The following is a 20,439-nucleotide window of genomic DNA, read 5'->3' as shown; positions in this document are numbered from 1 at the left end:
TTCTGGCGTACGAGGCCAAAGGCTTGGCATTCACCTTCGACTGCATTCCTCTGCTGACTAACCTTGCATGAGAACAGCCAGTGGCGTGGATCGTGCAGTTAGCCCTGCTGGAGTCTAGAAAATTCACAGAAGAAGCAAGCAAGGCTTTGGTAGAGCTACAGTAAAGCTACAGCACAGCTTTGGAAGGCACTGTGTTGTTCTGAGATTTGAGAAAGAAGCTGAAGATAACTTGAAGAGTAGCTCCAGCATACTTTTCCTTTTTGGGAGACTCGGTTTAAAGGACAGGTAAGCTGTTGATAAGCGGACTCTGTACAGAGAAGTGCTCCAATAGACAGATTTATTGATAGAGCGTGAAGGACGTTGAGTCAGCAGATCATTTTTTATTGAAGGATCATTAACAGTTACTCTCCCCCAAAGTGATGTATAACGAGCAGTCATTTTTTAAAGTGTTAAACTCAATATTGTAATGAATTGATTGATAATGATGAATCATACACACCCTTGCTTGGTGTAGAGACAGTGAAAGAGCAGTTCTGTGTTTTAGTTCTGGATGTCCAGTATTGGGTCGATATCATCAGAAAACGTTGGTTCAGATATTTCATTTGATCCAATCCTGTAACATATCTAATCACAAATAGCACACACCCTCACTATGTGATGCTATGCTGCTAGCTGTGTATTTTCTTGTGGGGTAGTGAGGGAGTGTTTGACCAGTTTGAGCATGATAGCTTACTTTTATAGAAACATCTTTAAGACAATTAGACGTCAACAGCATTGGTCAATTTTTGATTAGCAAAGGTGTAACTGTATTGGTATACTCCAGTCTACACTCTTAAAAAAAGAGGTTCTTCAAGGGTGCTTTAGTAAATAACAGTGGTTTTGTATAGAACCATTAAAACTGCTAATGCAAATGCTAAAATGTTTTTTACTTTTACTTGTGTTGCCTTATGTCGGGTTAAGCTAACCCTTGTCAAATTAATGTCAAATTATGTTTATTACGGTACAATAATTGGATGTTTTGTAAAAAGTTTTGAACTGATGTTGACATGCGCCACGTGAGTATGTGAGCAACAGACCCAGATAATATGCCCAACTGGGAGCCAGAAAGGTTTGATCATAGGTTCCATGTTGGACCCACATATGGATGACCACCAGGGTCCCACCAGGGTTACGGATAGGGCCAGGAGTGGTTAAACATAGGTGAGCTGTAATGATAGAGACATTTTGGAAACCCATGAACAAAATTTCTGGTTCTCAGTTGGCTAATCGTACAGGGCCCTACATGGGCATGTTACCTGGGAGTGTATAAAATATGATGTGGTTCAGCAGGAGTTCTTATGTATTGATGGAAATATCATTCTCACTGTGTGAATTGATTCCTGGCTTTCTCCGGACGTCAGACTGATTTCTGAGCATGTCTTGGACACTTTGAAGTCTTACTATGTTCCATCTGAAACCAAATGGCTGTATTTAAACACTCTGTTCAGCTCAAATGGACTTATTTCTCTGCACTTTCATCAGCTAATGTGGGCGTGAAATGAGAACCATCTCCCAACAATGCTGAGAGCTTAGGGAAATGAAGTACAGAATGAACGTTTAGCTATTCAAGTTGCTTCCTGTCCAAAGTAGTCCAAAGGACTGAAGTCTGTTGTGAGCACAGTGCAGTGTTCTAGCTCTTGAAGTGAGGCCGAACATAATTTAGCATGAACACATGTCTGCTGATAGCTTACATGCATGACGTGATGTTACAACAACAAGCTGCGTCAAGCACTGTGGGCAGAATATCACTGCCGGATGATTTATTCACACTCCTCTCGCGTCAGGATGCTATCAATTGGCACAGATCACTTCTGGCACTGACAAATGAGACTTTTATTTTTTGAGACACTCAAATAATAAAAAAAAGGTCTCTCTCGCTGACCTGACAACTGTTTTATCAACTGTCAACATCACCAGCTGATACCTCCCATAGCCACACACTGTAAGGGGCTAAGGAAAGAAAAGCAAACAATATAGTGCAGTTATCGATGAAAGGCTGGTATGAAAGATTTCCATTAACAGTTAACTGCAAATGTGCTATTGATTGAACTTAATGAATGGCCACGGGCGCCTTTATAGGACGGACATATGGAATGTGTGTTTGTTAAGCATGGCTGATTACAGCACTGAGATGGAGAGTGGGGTTGGGCAGAAGGTGCCTGGGCTTTTATGTCCACCGCAGGACAGCACATTTATGCATGCCACTGCGGTTTAAAGAAGGCTTATTGGTAGGAAGGAGCTGTCAGACATATTAACCAAACATATAAGGTATAAAGATCGTAAGACAGCATTACCTCAACCGTCTTATAAAATGGCAGGTGATACCCCTTTGCCAGTTTTAGGCTGATACTGATCATTTTGAATAATATGCGATGGAATGCAAGTATCTGTACCTGTAAATAGCTAAGCAAATAAAGGTTTCCAAAAGACATAAATATTTTTTTATATTTTATGTAAAATTACTTGGGATTGAACTGATCTGATTCAGTGACTTGGAATTGGGGCTGATCCAGGCATTTTTTAACAGATCGGGTATTGGCTTGTAAAGCCTGATTGATCCACTGCTCTGCTTAACAGTTGGCCACTTCTTTTGATGAAATTCTATACCTTTTTTCTCAGAACATATCTTTGCTCACTGTGGCCAACATGGTATATTCTATCTTGAATTATGTGCTGAGAATGCAGGAAAGGTTTTATTATTTTGTCACCACCACTCCAGAGTCTGATCGCTAAGCAGCTGCTTAGAAAAGACAAGATTTGAGGGGTCACAGTATTTATAAAGCTTTGAAATGTGCATCACCTGGCCTTTCCTTATGATGATTCTGTACAGGCCATAGCCCTAACAAGTTAATCAGGACTGATTCCTTGGTAAGAGGTGTCTGAGAGTTATCATTTCTTTGGGTGCCCAAACTTTTGCATTGTGCTTGTTTCGCTCGTTTTACTCTGAAACTGTTTGACATGTTGAAAAGGATGTTTTGTCTTAAACTTTCAAAGCAGTTTGGAGATCAGTTTATCCTCTACTTACTTAGCTACCCTAATACTATTTACAGTGACTGACTGATACTACAGTAATTATTACTGCAATATATTATATATTGCATTGCACATTGAAAACCTATTGCTAGGATAATACTAATAACTATTGATGAATAAATAGCTCAGCCAACCAAGGCAAAGGTGCAAGTATTTGTCACTGTACTATGTACAGCGAAATGTGTCCTCCGCATTTGACACACACACACACACACACACACACACACACACACACACACACACTTGTGGCGATTTACTTTCATTTGCTGTTAACATCATTAGCTTGTTTTGACTAAACTTTTCTTTTAAAAGCAAACACAACTTGTTTCTTGCTTTCACTTTACAGGGGACAGTTAATTAAGTGGTCAGAGCATTTTAACAGCAGTGCAGCCTGTTTATGGTGTATAGACGTGGGAGTAATTGGTTTGCCCTTAAATTAGCTAGGCAGTTTGCAAGCAGCACAGATAGAGGGCAAATGGCCACATATCTCAAGGTCCTTCAGGATTCTTATATGGCAATGGCTCCCGGGGCTGCTAGCTCTGTGCTGCATGATTTTAATGACTAAGTCAGGGGAATGCTAAATGGCTAACTGTAAGTGGATGAGTGCTCTTCACTTTTAGATGATCTCATTCATCCCTCATTTTAGTTGTCTGCTCATTGCCACTCAGTGTTTGGTGTGCTGCTTAGCATGGCGTGGAAATGCTGTATTTTCAGTGACATAATTGATGCACTCAAGCGAAATGAACAGTGCTTAAACCCACAGGCTGCTTGTTTTCCAATGAGTTTGGGGACCAATGGGTATATGGAGGCAGTCTGCGTGTGTGTATGTGTATGTGTATGTGTGTGTTGTTTTCACACCTTTCCAGGACAGAAATGAGAAAACGGGTACCTTTCCATGAACACCAATATTTTCAGGACTAGACTTTTTTTAAAACGTACATATTTCTTTAAACTGACAGACCTAATTTGCTCTTGGTTTTTGAGATTAACATCGGGTTCAGTGTTATATTGGTAGTTACACATACAGTGCTGTGCAAATGTTTTAGGTGCCTAAGCCCATGATTTGAAACCATTTATCTTTACAGTAAGTATGTTTTTGCTGGAAAAAATATACTCATATCATTACAATAGATCCAAGTAAAAATAAAAAGAGTACAAAAATATTTTTTGTTTAATGTTGAAAAAAACATAGTAGTTGATATCTTGTGAGAGGATTTCTCCTTGACACCCCCATTCAAAACTTAGATTTTTAAAAAATGATCTGCTGCCTTGATTGGGTGATTGTGATACAAGAAAAACCTAAACTACTATTCTTTAACTAAGAGAGGGAGAGAGGGGTGTAGTGATTAACAACACCACCTTTCCTGTGGAAAATGTAGGTTTAATTTCCTGGCCAGTATTTAAAGCATTCAAACATTCAGAACCTACTATTCTGACACATGAATTGACATGTGAGTCATTCATCTGTCATGTATTTTTCGAATTTTGATCAAACATATAAATAATAAGCCTTTACTGATTTTAATAACACTCTGAATGAACTTGTGATTGAAAACATGGTATCACAGAACTTGTTTTAAGGCCAGTGTGCATATGCTGTAGTTAAATGGGACCATAATCAATATCTCTGAATTGATCACCATAAATATGCATAATTTTGAAGGATTAATATTAACAAATATAAATATTGTTTGACACTCTGGCACCTTGATATATTTGGAAAATACGGGAATTGAATTTTCTCAGTAGCTTCTAGTTTGTATATATACGACTTAGGTATGCATGGCTGGCCTGAGAAAGTATTGAAAATAACCCTGCATGTTTGTGAGAGAGGATTTAGGCAGAAAGGCTTGGGTAGAGCAGAGATGGCTTTGGACCCCCTCTGGGGGAGCTTGTGGCTCTGGACTCATTCTTTACCTGCAGCCCCAGTCTTCATTAGCTGATAGCAGCCATTTGCAGCCGCCTGTAATCAGTCACTGAGCTGGAGTGCTGCCAGACACTGGCTTCTTCTGTTTCAAAAGGTGGAAGGGCTTCCTCTGTCTGCTTCCCTTTCTTTCCCTCTCTCGATCTCTCACTCCTCTATCTCTCTCTCTCTCTCTCTCTCTCTCTCTCTCTCTCTCTCTCTCTTTCTCTCTCTCTCGCGCTTATTCATTTATATATGCATTGTCCTGCTTCTTCTTTCTTTTCACCACCAATTTCTTGTCAACTTGCAGTAAATCCGGCTCTGTACATACTCCTCTTAGCCTATCTGTGCACAATATAAAAATTAAACATCATTAGAACTGTCATTATTAGTTGACTTAATTTTATTGCTCAATTTCTTTGATTCAAATGTACCTCTACATATGAATGGGTGGTATACCGTGATATTGCTTTTCAATTTTGGCTATATTCTAAGTGTTTTTTTTATTAATAACATCCAGAACATGAAAGTGAACCATAATGCATTTTCTAGGTGCTTCAGAAAATTTAATGGCATAGATAAATATCAAATGGTAAGCATTCATTTTGGAAATGTGTTTTCTGCCTGGTGTCATGTTTTGGGGCAGAAACAGGAACAGAACCATCCGTTTAAAGCACCATTGTTTAATTGCATGTGTATTAATTTATTTATTGATGCTGGGTCCCCCTAATGGTTGGGGAGAGCAACTAACTTTTACACCACTGTCATAAATGCAAATCATGCGTAATGCGCATGAGGTAAAATTGCCACATTTATTTTAAGCTTTATTAGTTTTGTGAGACATTGTTTTAGCATATGTGGCCCTTATCTTACACCCTATCTGACATGCCCTAAATCAAGCTGCGCGGTGCACGGTTGATAAAAATAGGGCCTGCAGTGTCAGTTGTCAGACAGCGTGGGTTCATTAACTTTAATAATATTCTGCATATAGCCGTGACAGTTATGATCAATAATGATAAAGTTCGGCCGTAACTTTACTGAAAAAAGTGGTTCATGATTAAATGGTAATGAGAGGTTGCACAAATCTGTATTATATAAACCCAATTGTCTTCTTACATTTTTTTTCTTGGCAAGAATTGTGTTTATGTAACACATTTATCTGCCATGTATAAATAATGTAAAAGAAGGGCTGTTTTTTCCAGTGTGTCACATTAATGTAGCATATGTACAGCCAGGCAAATTCTGTGATATGCTTGGAAAATGCCTCCTCAGTGAACCAGCACTGATTAAATGACATATTTAACATGCATTATTTGACATAAAAGCATGCTGGAACAGCATAACAACTGCTTAGCAACTGCATAGCAACCATGTGGAACTCCCTAGCAACCACATAGGAATTGCATTAGCTGTGCAAAGACTCTGTGTTTGAAATATTTGAAAAGCTTTGTAAGACTCAATATGATCTCTATATGCTCTTTATAGACCAAAATATGTACAGAATTTAATGTATAAGTTATATTCTGAATTTTATTCCATATGGTTCTTGTGTTATAACCGTGGAGTCTCACATCATAAGCATGGAGCCTCAAGTGCACCAACAGTAGAGCCTCTTACGTCATATTGTGATGAAAGCGCTTCAGAAGGTGCAGGGAGCCGAAGCAGGGCTTACAGCTGCTCCACCGCGAGTGTGTATGTGTGTGGATGCATCTCTTACATCACTCTTGTTGCCTCAGGCTATGCTGGATCCCCTATCAGAGCAGTGTGTGGTATGCATGTGTGATGGTGTCTCTGGGCAGAGCCTGTTTGCTGTGTGTTTAAATTTCTCTACATTTTACCGGCCGCTCCTCCTCCTCGTCCTCCTCCTCCGTCACCTAAACCCCCCCCCTCTGCGCGTGCACGTCTCTGCATGAGTGGGAGAGCCCGAGGAGCGGGAAGAGTGTTTAAATGAAACTGCAGCTGCAGCACCAGCAGCTCTGCTCAGCTTCTGGCTCAGACACACACACACACACCTGCAGCGAGCATGTGGAACCATCAGGGCTACTCGGAGTACGCTGTCTATCCAGGACAGCCTGTCTGCACTGTGGCGTACAGGTGTGTACCCTTTTTCTTTGCGTAGCCTTGTGTGCACTGGGTGACGTAGGTGATGTGGCTGCTGGAAAGTTGCTTTGAGCTGCATCGGTGCTGCAAGATGTAATATTTGTCATTTGGTTCGATACCATGTTCTGTTATATCTAGTCAGTTGATCAATACAGCAGAAAATAAACAGCAGAAATGACAAATCTCTAGCTGTAGTTTTATTAGTATTATTATTTGTTAGGCAAAGATTTTAGAATAGTGTGCTAACCACAAGCTAATAAATTAGACCTGAGCTAGTTTAAACTTATAAGGAGTGTGCTTTTCCTCCCTGCTAATGTATTTATAGGTAAAGAGAAGGGGTATTTTTAGAGCAAGGATAGTCTGCCCTCATTGTGGGCCTGTTTTTTTAATAATTCCTGCGATATAATTAGTATTGAAATGAGCACTTTAGTTGCTCCAGTTTGTTAAATGTATTGTCTGATGCCCATGCAAAGGGGCGATATGACGACATGACAAAAATATTATACTATAATATTATATATTATACTTAAAGACACTATGCTGACACTAAACTAAGTGGTTACTATTATGTAAAATACTTTATAATATAGTATTAAAACACATTATACATGCAATTAAACAGGACTAATTATGCATATTGTCATTAAACATGCATGCAATAGAAGGCATTTTTATTTCAGTATTTTAAGTTGCTCTCTGATATCCACAAATACGGTACATGACTTTGATTGGGGCAAGAAATACCCAGATGTAGTTTTACATGCCCATATACAACCCTGTGTTTTGGCCTTAGAATAAAACACACGCTCATGTTAACTGAATGAGCTCTGCACTGAGTCATACACATTGAATCATAGTTGAAAACATTGTCATTTTCTGCCAATAGCGGTGCTACCCCTTAGCCTGGATAGATTAATTGCCTCATATTAATCAATTAATTAATCCTGCTAGGTTAGGGTTAACTTTTAACGTTTTATCTGCTCGCTGCACAGGCTTTCACCTCATCTTCATGTGCAGTGAGCCTGGCAGGGTCATTCCTAAACGCATAGATAAGTAAGCTAGCGGGCTAAACACCTCAGCACAGGCCGTGTTTCAAGCTCAAATCTCACAGTCACAAAGCTCAATTTTGAGAGAATGGTCTTGAGAGTGTTTTGCTCGAGAGCGTTGCTCTGTCTTAGCATGTTGCCAAACTTGCAACTACAGTGGGCTTGTTTTTCCCCACCTGGTGTTACCTCACCAATCAGTGAGGTCCCCAGGCCACCCTGTAGCCATGGAGGAATAAGCATATTTGGCAGTGCTCTAGACAGACATGAAGACCATGGTGTGCAGTATTACTGTTATAGTACCAAACCCTACCTACATGCTTATTGATATAGAGAAGCTTGTACTGAATTATTAAATGTGATATGCTGTACTGTTGCATTCATACTGTAGTCTAATCCATTTGGAATTAGTTGTAAACACAGGGTGTTGAAGGTTATACTGTCACATACTGCTATTTTTTCTTACAGCAGATTAAATGAGCATGTGTTTACATGATTTATTTGGATTTATTTAAAGTTTAAAGAACATTCTATCTTTATCAAAGAGACAGAGAACCGAGATTCACTTTTTTATCAGTATTAGAGTCATAATTTTGGTATTGTGAGGAGAGATTTGTCACCCATGAGAGATTGTACTATTGGTGGTTCTTGGTGGTTCATGTTGTTCACTACAGGCCTTGGGTATTCTGCTGTCAATCTTCAGACGAATCAGTTAACTGCTGAAAGCGATTCGGTAACTACTATAAAAGTAATGGGTATTGAATGCAGTTATTAAATTAGAGATTGGACCAGCTGAAAGGTCCTTAGTGTGGTTAAACTGGTTTACTGGCGGGTGCTTTTTGTAATTAGAACTTGTCTCCCAAAGCATCTTGATGTGTGCTTGAAATTTTGCTTTTCAAGCCTTTGATTCAGTGCTTTGATTGCTGGGTTTCCTCAGGGAAACCGGCTTGTGGTTATTAATGTTGAGTGTAGCAGCATTCTCTCTGCTTCTGTTAGCGCTAATGATTTGCCTATATCATTAGAGAAGGTTAAAGGAATGATCTGCGTGTGCTGTGGGACTCTGTGTGGTCTGTGCGGGTTATGACTATTGATACAGCCAAATGGGGGTGGACGCAACACACACTGATGGCCTGGGGAGGGTGTGAGTTCAGATTGTTTTTGTCTGTGCTCTCATATAACACAGTGCAGAACAGCGTGTCTATAAGGTCAAATTTCAGATACTTTCAGGTTCTAATTTCCTCACACATGCACGCAAAACACATGGGACTACTTAAACTGTAGAAGAGTAAATGGTGTTTTCTAGATGTCATTACATACTCAATAACACAATAAATTACTCTGCACACACTCTCCGCTCTACAGCTGTTTTCTCTGTTTATTTTAATGTCAATGTCAATGACATATTGACACAAATATAAAGCAAGGCGGGACAGCATTAAAGGTACAGTTTATTTGAGCAATTGATTCAGATGTCACTGAGTTTATTTGAGCTGGTGATTTCTCACAACAAAAGTGATTTTTCTGATGGCGAAAATGCAGCATATTTTAATTTATCCTGTTTTCAATGTTTAAAAACTTTAACAGGCAACATGAACTTGACAAATCATGGTTGTCTCTGGTGTTGGCATTGCGACTTCCAATGAAGTGGATAGTTCCAATGTCTCAAAGTGAGTTAACAAAACACTTACTTATATGATAGTTACATGAAACTTCCTATGCTGTCTCTTCTCCTCGAGAAAACATTGATAAAGCTGACTAGCAAGTAAATCCACATAGCCTTAAGGCCCGCGTTCATACCTAGCATTAACATGCGTCCTAGGGGATCCGATCATAAGTGGCCAGCGCAAAGTACAGATCTGAGCAGGATACATAATTCAGTCACTGACAGGTGGTTAGAGAAGCATATGACACATTATTCTTATAGTCTGAATGCCAAAGCGTCATAGAGTCCCCCGACAGCAAAGCCCCTCCACATTAACGGAGTCATTGCCTCAGCTGAGAAACAAATAAGAACCACATGACCATGCCCACCATCAGCACAAGTTAGCAAACCAACTTTGGATAAAGGAGATTCTGGTATTTTTATTATTATTATTATTAATATTAGTATATTAATGTTCGTCACGCCCCTCCTCCAACAGAAATCTTATTACAAGCGGTCACAGGAGATGCATTTAAAGTGGCAGGTGTGTACTGCTAAGTGTTTGTTATTGGAGAAGGATGTTAATGCCAGGTGTGAACGGGGCAAATGATAGAAAAGAATGTTTAATTTAACCATTCGGACGTAGCCCATCTGTTGCTTTCACGAATTAGGAAGTGGCCTACCCAGGGGCATATCAGTTTGTTTGATATGTTATCATTTTATTGTTTTTTTTTTCAGATTCAGACAGATTTCAAGCAGATTTACTTCTGCTTGTTTCTTAGGGTTTGGTTATATTTGTAATTGGGTTCTTTTGGTTCTGAACAAGCAAGAAAATGATACACTGTTACATTTTAGTTCTGGTTTGCTTTGCGCTCATACTGACATATTTGCAATTGAACCAAAAGGGAGAATTGGTGATGTTTGACGCACTTATTACAGAAGGCTAATAGCAGAGGTCTGCATCAGGCGGGTATGTCCAGGCATTCTGGCATTGGTGGAGCGAGTGGTTCGAGGCGATTCTAGATTTTGCAGACAGGAGTGACCCCATGGCCGTGCACAACTTGAACCGCATCAGAGTTTGTTTAGAAACAGACCGAGACCTGAGGGATGCGGTGGAGTGGTGTTTATCCCGACCTCATTAACATTGTTGTTTCTGAATGCAATGCAATCCTCATACCACTGCTCCGAAATCTATTAGATCTAGATTTAATCTAGTAGAAAGCCTTCCCTGGACAGTAGAGACAGATACTTCATCAAAAGCATGGTAAACTCTATTTTTAATACCCTTGATTTAGGAAGAAAGAATAAGTAAACAGGTGTCCTGATACTTTTGTCCATATAGTGTATATTATGTGCTGTTTTGGTGCAGGAGCAGCTATTACATATATACAGATGTATATACAGTGCACTATGTAAGAAGTAGAAAACTTTGAGATTCTCATCCAGTGTGGGAAATAGGATTTACGACTCTGTTAGCGTAATGCTAATGCTTTGCATATGAACGCTAGTAAGCAAAAACTACTGAGTTGAATATTTCCCACTAACCGCTGCTATATGATGAGACATAGCTGTTAGTTTTTCTCTTACTTAAGCATACCTCATAATGTCTGCTGTTCATTGAGATGCACTGTGGGTCTGCATGTCAGGCTGGACGATGGACAAAATGGCACTGCTCTCTATTACCCATTCTATCCCAGTGCCTGTGGCTGTCACCTGTCCACCACCACCACTTCCTCTCTGTGGTCCAGCTGACAGCCACACGAGTGCCTATGAGTGACCCAGCGACCGCAGGGGACAGCCTCAGGCCCACTCCATGTCCACAAGCCAGAGCGAAGGTGCAGGTGCTAATATTTATTTCTTCCCAGGGCGGGATTTAGCGTGTTATTGGTGGCAGCAGTACACGGGAAATTGAAAGGGAGAATGAAGTCACAGGGGAAGACCAGTTCATGTGTGTTTTGAGCGCTGTCATGAAACTGCACACGCTTCCTAGAACTGGAATTTCAGGAAATGGCTTGAACTCCCGGAATGTCTGCGTGCTACCTTTGCTGAGGGCAAGGAGCATGCACTGTGTGTGAACAAAAAGCATGGGCATTTGGTTTCCTCAGCAGAATGTGTAGGTGGAGACCGAATGCTGTTCCATTGCCTTTGTTATTGGTCTTTTATAGGCCTGCCAGTGTCCATGCAGCTGAACATGATGAGCATTGTTTGACTCAATAGTTCTTTCCACTTCATTGAAGGTATGGAAAGCAGACCTGATTTAGTAGCTCTGTTATCACAGGAGCAAAACTTAATTACATTGATGAAATATTTTTTTTCATTTTAAACATTTTTGAAAGGTTATTTTCAGTAGTCGTAATTTGATGCCTGAATATTTAAGTTTTATTAAACATCAAACAACAAGTTAGTAGAATATAAGAGAGATTGTTGTTTAAATATTGTACTATTTAAATTACAGAGAGCTCTGTGTGTTCATTAGTTAGCATCTGTGTTTCATTAAGAAATCTAATCTGGTTTATTCCACTGCTGTGTATGATGGCAAAATTTAGAAACTCAATGTTCTGGACACAATGTTCTGCTGGTGGTGATGGAATTTCGTGTCGCTGTCGTGTCCATTGAATAACATGGAATTTGTCCTGTCAAAATGTAAATGCAGTATAAAGACAGGTCATTTATTAATGTTACATAGCTGTGGAATAGTTAACACAGGCATGTCAGTTATTATAAATATTTATATATTTAGCAGACACACTTATCTGAAGCACCTTACAGTGGGAGGGAAATAAAATGGAGGCAAGGATTTCCTATTGTGGGATTTCTGCTCTTGACAGGGAATCAAACCTTCTGCCCACTATTCTATTTCAGTCAGTGAAAGAACAAAATAAAGTAATGGGAATGCCAATCACACGTGACTGCCTGTTACTGTGAGCGTGAGATAAAATGGGGTGTTATCAGTTGTAATTGGGGGGGGGGGGGCGTGTAATTTAAATGCTGGACAGATAATAATAATTACGTAGTAACATATTGCAAATAATTATAAATTATAATACATGTAATTACTTATAATACTTATATTTAATGAAGGAAATAAAGTTGGTTTGGAAAAAATATACAGTGGTTTGGTATTAATTAATTAATTAATTTATTTATCTTCGTTTGTTTATTTTTTATTAATAGGTATAGATTCTTTTTTTATTATTGTTTTATTCATTCTGTTCTCTGTTTTTCTTTTCCCTTAAATCCAGGACAGGATGTACTAAACAGGCACAGATGTATGTAAACATTGAATTTACCCATTTAGCTGAGAGTCCTGTCCAAAGGCAATTAGAATGGTAGCATTAGAAGCCTAGCTGAGTACTTTTATCAGTGTGGAATTACTGCTAAAAAAACACATCTCCTGTATGAAGTGATGGTGTTTGCACTCGGCTGCCTGGTAAATTTACCATATCCACTGAGAATGGATTTATATGGTTCAGAACATCTATTTTGGTCATTGAACATCATATCTGTTTTTCAGAACTGAAGTTCTGCTATTATCTTTTAATTCTGTATTTCTCTCATTGGGACGCAACTTCCACCAGTGGGACATTGCAAGTTTTTTCCTTATTACCATTTTCTTAATTGAATTTACTACACTAACACTAATTGCCTATTTCTGTTACACAAGCTAAGGGGGGAGGGCAGTGCGGCATCCTACCACTTAGAGAGAGTGTGCCCAATAATGCTCTTTTGCTTAATTTGTGCCAGTTTTTTGCCAGAACTCTTACCGTCATCCAGAAGCAGTGGAATAAGCCAGATGTTGCTCCTAGAAATACTGACGTTTTGCTGAAGTCCAGGCACAGCTGGATATATTCAACAAACCCAGAAACACGAAGTTTGTAGGATAGTGTAGTGGATCACATTGACCCTGTATGGTACAGAATCAAGGTTCCTGTGGTAACTATTAAATTGACAGTATTTTATTGATAATGTGATTAAATGTATCGATCAAATATATGTTTCACAGGGGGCAAATTTAATTGGAACACATTTTGAGTACTAATAATTGTACTCAAATTTTAGACAGCAGTTTTTAACACCTGCCTCATATTGTGTATCATGACTTAATATTTTTGCCTAGTCCTCCACCCTTTTCTGCATCCCGCCATCTGATTTACACCAGTTCTGCTGTGCGACACAAAATGTTTTTCCCAGCATCAACATGTAAGCGCAGCACTGCTGTCATGTCAGTGTGTGTGTGCAGTGTAAGACGTGTGTTCATGTTGCAGTACTACTGTGTTTTGACTTTGACAGTGACTGTGAACTGCTAGGTAATGAAGCATAGGCTGGGTGGAGTGGAAGCGGTATTAGTTAGGGTCCCCATGGAGAAGAAATCACGGTAGGGAGGCTTCTCTGCAGTTTCAGGGTAGCGGAATGAGAGAGGCAGGAGGAGACCATGCTGATCCGGGCTGACGCTCTCTCCGTTTTAGCTGATCTGACTCTGTCCCAAAGAGCTGACTCAGTTTGAGATGAGATAGAGGAGGGGAGGAGAGGAGAGTGCTTATGCATACTCATGGGAATCGGTGTGTGTTTCCATTCTTTGTCCCTGAAGGCCGAAACAGTGTGCACAGGAAAACAAGCCGTTGCATCGGACTGGTGTGTGCGCAGACATAACTTTCCAGCCCAAAATCTGGCATGAAATCTCTTTACTAACTAGCTTCATTAGAGAATAGCCTCATTGCCGGTCCTGGCCTTGAGTGAAACACAACAGTATTGTTATTATTTTCCTGACAGATCACACTGTAACTGTGTTGTGGGTTAGGGGTCTGAGTGGGGCTGCAGCCAGTGGTTATTTTAGGGGTTGACTGATTAGTGATCAGCAATTAACTCTCTGAAGTTTAATCTGTAGATTAACTAATTAATGTTAAACACCATCTTTACACTAGTTATTAGGGATTAGTTATTAGGGACAATATAGTGTTTGATATACAAAATTTGTCACGTACATGCTATTGCTAGTACATAAACACTTACTATATCTACCTGAATTAGCATTGGCATGTTTCAAATGCATTGGGATGAATAAATTACAAATTAGGACTAATCAACAACTAATCAACATTGCTGGTAACATATATAATTGCAAAAGAAGGACAGTCACTTGCTCATGATGTTAGTGATGCAGGTGTAGGACACATCCCGACTGGCAATGTAAAAACATTTTTATAGCTGGTGTTCAGGAGGTGTGTGTGTGGCAGCAGTGTCTGTATGGATATGACAGCAGGACAAAGGGCTGCTGCCATAACTGGATTTTGCATGTTGCGCTGCGGGAGTTTGGATTGAAGCGCATTGTCACCAGATTTCTGTTTTGACCCTCTCCACTTCATCGCACACACTGAGCCTGCTGACATGATAAAAAAAGAGGGATTATCCAGGGATACGGTGTTTAGACTCATAACCTAATTCAGGCTCTCAATGTGAGCAGGACAATCCAGTCACAGGGCTTAATGTTATCATGTGTGTTCTGTGTTGTGTAGGGATGGACGAAGTATAATAATAAATTGCTTATCGTCTTTGTATTACGCTGTATATGAAAATGATGACGGTATCTCTAAAAGAGGATGTATTTCAAAATGTTGACGTGTCTGATGTGTCAGATTTCTGTTCTGTGTCTAGCTAGTACATGACCAAAATAGCTTATCCATTTAGGATGGACACAGTGGGGGTGGGGGTGCTATAGGAGGTCACTGATTGATGATGTCACGCTCTGAAAATAGGTAGGGGGAAAAAAACAGACCCACTGTAGTTGTGAGTTTAGCCAGAGATGTTTGGCTAAGTGATGTGCTAAGTTTGGGGATAGTGTCAAGACTTGCATGTTGTGGATTATTATGGACAGCAGAGGGTCAGCTTGTTGTGCATGATTTGGGAGATAATGAGGGACTGTCTTCTTGTGGGTAGAACAGCTCAAAACGGTGCAGGAATTCGGCCCTCCAGGACTGGAGCACCACTGATTTAAGGGAACCAATCAGCTTTTTGTGGATGGTTTGGGAGGTCTGTGGGAGGTCTAGCTGTGGGTCAGCAAGTTGTAAATAGTGGTGGTGCTGATTGTCGAATGGTTTTGGGGGATAGTGGTGTGGCTCACTTGTACATGGTTTGGAGGATAGAGGTAGGGCTGACTTGTGGATGGTTTGGACGTTAGAGGTAGGCTGACTTGTGGATAGTTTGGGGGATAGCGGTGGGGCTGACTTGTGGATGGTTTGGGGGATAGCGGTGTGGCTGACTTGTGAGTGGTTTGGGGGATAGAGGTAGGCTGACTTGTGGATGGTTTGGGGGATAGCGGTGGGGCTGACTTGTCGATGGTTTGGGGGATAGCGGTGTGGCTGACTTGTGAATGGTTTGGGGGATAGCGGTGTGGCTGACTTGTGGATGGTTTGGGGGATAGCGGTGGGGCTGACTTGTGGATGGTTTGGGGGATAGAGGTGTGGCTGACTTGTGGATGGTTTGGGGGATAGAGGTAGGCTGACTTGTGGATGCTTTGGGGGATAGCGGTGTGGCTGACTTGTGGATGGTTTGGGGGTAGCGGCTGGGCTGACTTGTGGATGGTTTGGGGGATAGTGGTGGGTCTGACTTGTGGATGGTTTGGGAGATAGAGGTAGGGCTGACTTGTGGATGGTTTGGGGGATAGCAGTGTGGCTCACTTGTACATGGTTTGGTGGATAGAGGTGGGCAGACTTGTGGATGGTTTGGGGGATAACGGTGTAGCTGACTTGTAGATGGTTTGGGGGATAGAGGTAGGCTGACTTGTGGATGATTTGGGGGATAGCGGTGGGGCTGATTTGTGGATGGTTTGGGGATAGCGGTGGGCTGTCTAGTGGATGTTTTGGGGTAGCGGCTGGGCTGACTTGTGGATGGTTTGGTGGATAGAGGTAGGCTGACTTGTGGATGGTTTGAGAGATAGCGGTGGGGCTGACTTGTGGATGGTTTAGGGGAATAGTGGGGGGCTGACTTGTAAATGGTTTTGGGGAGAGCGGTGGGGCTGACTTTGTGGATTATTTGAGGAATAGTAGTGGGGCTGAAGTGTGGATAATTTGGGGGATTAAGGTGGGAGGTATTTGGAGATGGTTTGGGGGATAGCAGTGGGGCTGACTTGGAGATGATTTGGGGGCTAGTGGGAGGCTGACTTGTAAATGGTTTTGGGGATAGTGGTGAAGCTGGCTTGTTGTTGATGATGTGAGAGATAGGCAGTGGCATCTCTGACAAACACTGGCGCATTACTGACATGAGCGATGCATCTGACAGCAGCCACCCGCAGGAGGAGAAGCTCAGTGCTGTTCATCATATTCTTACTTGCTATCTGTTTCTCTCTATGTCTGTCTTTCTCACTATGGCTGTCTCTGTCTTGTCCTCTTTCTAATCTTTATTTTGCTCTCTCTTTTTCTCCCTTGCTCATTCCTTTCTGCTCTCAGGAGGGAACAGCACCTGCTGGGCCTGCTAAACAGAGCCTGTTTCTATTCTGCAGCTCACCTCTGGCCCTCATCTCATAAAACAGAGCTGAATGAGAGAAGAGCCTGGAGCCTTCGCTGCACTCTGAAGCACTCTGTGTACGAAGCTTTACAGGATTAGGATGAACTTGCTGTAGCCCATTGCATTTATTAGTTGGTGCATTTCTCTGAAGCTCACCTGGATGATACACACTGTGGCTCCTCAGCTAATGACCAAAAGTAGCATTTTTAGATGACAGTTAGCAACTGTGATCATTTCAACTGTTCAAATGTCGAAATCAGATGCACATTATGTACTATCATGTTTGTTTGACGAGAGCTTGAGATGTTCTTCAGTTACGTCCAGCTTTTATCTGTTATCAATCCGCTAAGCTGCTTACAGTGTGTACAGACTCACTGTTAGTTTGTTTTCTAAAGGACATTTTCATCATTCCTGCATATGAAAAAATAGTTTGTTTTGCTGGTATAATCAGGAAGCTTTAGAACCAGATTCATGGCCTTGTTTTGTAGAGCCTCGAGATATATTTTCCTCTGCTATCACTGCTTTTACTAAAACCAGACGTGATGTAGTGTACACTCATATACTCTTTAAAATGAGGTTTAGTAAAGGTGATAAGTTACTCTTAAATGGATTAAAACAAAAACGGCACAGTCCAGTGCACAAACTGTATGTAATTTGTCTAAAAAAAGCCATCCAGGATTCAGGTTACGTGCACAGATTTCCACTGGACATATGGTGCACGGTTTTTATGCAGAAGCCTCATGACTCACATAGTGAGTTGAGATATTTAGCTTTATTTTGATGTTTGTGAGGTACTTTGTTAACCATGATGTTGATGCATATGGACTGTTTCAAAGCAAAAAAAATAGTTATTAAAAACACTTTATGCTGCCAAAACAGCTATGACCCGCCAATGCATGGACTTCTGAAGACCTCTAAATGGAATTTTGTGGTATCTGGCACCAAGAAGTTAGCAGCATTTACGTCCTGTAAGTTGTGAGGTGGGGCTTCCATGGATCGCGTTCAGTGAATTTTAATAGTTGCACTTCCTTAAGGCACTTTTGGTAGGTACTGACCACTGCATACCAAGGACCTGATGTTTCGTAGATGCTCTGTCCCAGTCGTCTAACCATTGCTACTTGGCTCTTGTCAAACCCTCTCAGATTCTCAGGCATGCCTATTTTTCCTGCTTACAACACAACTTCTGACCTGTTTCATCTTATGACTGATCAGTGTATGTTCATGTTAAAGACTAATTAGGAAGTTAGGAAGACTGGATATCAAAGGAAGACTAGAAGCCAAGGCCTCTTATTGGTATAGCATGGTGTTCTTCCCTGGGTGGCAAATCAAACCTCAGTCTGCTGCATGGAGGGAGGGAACCAGTCTAACCCACTCTGCTATACCGAGCCACTGGCTTCTCATAAAGATATAGGGAAGAGCTCTGCACTGATTAACAGTGCTTTTGGCGGTTGTGTCCTCAGGGCCTCCGGCTCATACGAAGAGCTTTTTTAGCACAGAGTAGAGCTCTGGGCCCTAGAGAACCGAAATGAGCTTGAGTGTGTAGCATATTGATTCTTTTAATTGACTTGTTAGTGCTAGTTCCAGTACTCAGTGATTATTTATAGTTCAGAGCAAAAGAGCAGGCAGCAACTGAAAAGCCTATCCCTAGCAGTCGGCTTACATCTTTTCATGCTAGCAGCTGGATTTTGCTTGCATCATCAAACAAGGCAATATGTTCTCAGTGAGTGTTTGCACACATAAGGGTATTTTTATGGAGCCTGATGAGGCAGAGATGGGCAGAAGTGCCGCTGTGACGTGCATCGGGACTAACGATTTGTGTCAGAATGACGTTTGATTTATTTGTGCCGGTTGTAGATTTAGGGGGATCAGAGAAGGGGCAGATAATCCAGATGTGAACATAAGCAATTACTATGTGTGTGTGTGTGTATGTGTGTGCGTGTGATGTGATGAAATAAGCTCTTTTAGAGTAGAGTCCCACAATTGCTTATAGATCACTTTTACTGCCTAGCTATAGGGACGACATCAGACGAATGTTGCGGTGTTCTTTTGTGATTTCATGATTCATTGTTGTTAAGAGCGGCCCGGCAGAACTGGAAAATGCTGAGCATCTGCATTGAAAACGACGGCTGCTCTTGCATTGGCCTCACCTCGGCAGCATGCAGGTAGGACACCTTGCTTGGCTGGCATAAATCTGGCATGATTCATCGTTCTTAACGACAAGGCTGGCACATTTGCATTTAAAGAACTTTGCTGTTGGGTGGGCTGGAGGTGGGTGGGGGGCTGTGTCAAAGCGTTGATGTTCTGTTTAATGAACTGTGACAGACAGAACAGGCAGAGAACAAAGGCCTGTTGTAACAGATGTAATAGATATTGGATGTTAGTGCTGTGATTTGCCTGATGTTCTTTGTTGGTGTGTAAAGAGGCTTGTCTACTTTATCAGAGCCATCAGGTTTGCGCTGGGAGAAATGAAAGTCTTTGATCGTAAATTAAAGCTGACTTCTTCTATCAGCTGATAGGGTGAGGCTGCAGTGTTTTGCTGTTGGCTGCTGCACCTCCCATGCTCATAGCAGCACAACACACATCATCATGGCACTGCCGTGTACTCGGGCTGTGTTGAGGATGGAACCCCACTCACAGTGACATGAAAGTTCCTTTCCATTGATGGACGAGGTGAAAGGTGACTGACAGATTTTTTTCAGAGTTTACAGAGGAAATAAGCTGATGATACACTATTATTACCATGTAAAGACTTTATTAGCTAATATTTACATAGTTATATAATGAAAATGATATTCAGCACTGAAGACAACACTGGTAACATCCCCTGTTCACTGTGTTCATTTGGTTGGAAACCAATATATTGCTTCTGTTGTTTATAAATTGCACAAGATTTTTAAAACTGAAGTCAAAAACCAATGATACACTGATTTTTAGGCAAAACCTGCTGCACTACATCAGTAAAACAGCATTAATTGAGTTCTTTGTAGTGAAGCATGAACTTTCAGTGCACCACAACAGTCCCAAACAGCACCACAAGTAGGTTATAAACAAAGCCACAGGAATAAGAAAGGAATAACCACAATGCATTGCATTGTAGGGTTTAATATTTGCATGCAGATGCATGAGATGATCTGCAGTCACACAGCAATAAGCTCGCATAACAATCTGTCAGAAATCAT

The 20,439-nt window shown here is 41.0% G+C and overlaps 1 protein-coding gene across 7 annotated transcripts in view; it reads left to right on the top strand.

The window, feature by feature from the left end:
• Nucleotides 1-20,439, top strand: part of plekha7b (pleckstrin homology domain containing, family A member 7b) — a 134,166-nt gene that overhangs the window by 25,768 nt on the left and 87,959 nt on the right. The window contains exon 1 of one of the 7 annotated variants that reach the window (XM_072661015.1): nt 6,967-7,069. The exons of the other annotated variants lie outside the window; for them this stretch is intronic. Within the exon in view, the coding sequence (XP_072517116.1) occupies nt 6,999-7,069 (71 nt within the window). The 5' untranslated portion in view covers nt 6,967-6,998. Of the gene's footprint in view, nt 1-6,966; nt 7,070-20,439 lie in introns of those variants that run through there. 7 annotated transcript variants of the gene reach the window in all.

This window comes from Salminus brasiliensis, chromosome 17, assembly GCF_030463535.1.
Source record: "Salminus brasiliensis chromosome 17, fSalBra1.hap2, whole genome shotgun sequence".
Classification (NCBI taxonomy): Eukaryota; Metazoa; Chordata; class Actinopteri; order Characiformes; family Bryconidae; genus Salminus; species Salminus brasiliensis.
Note: the sequence above shows the minus strand (reverse complement) of the source record. Positions and strands in the feature narration are given on the sequence as shown.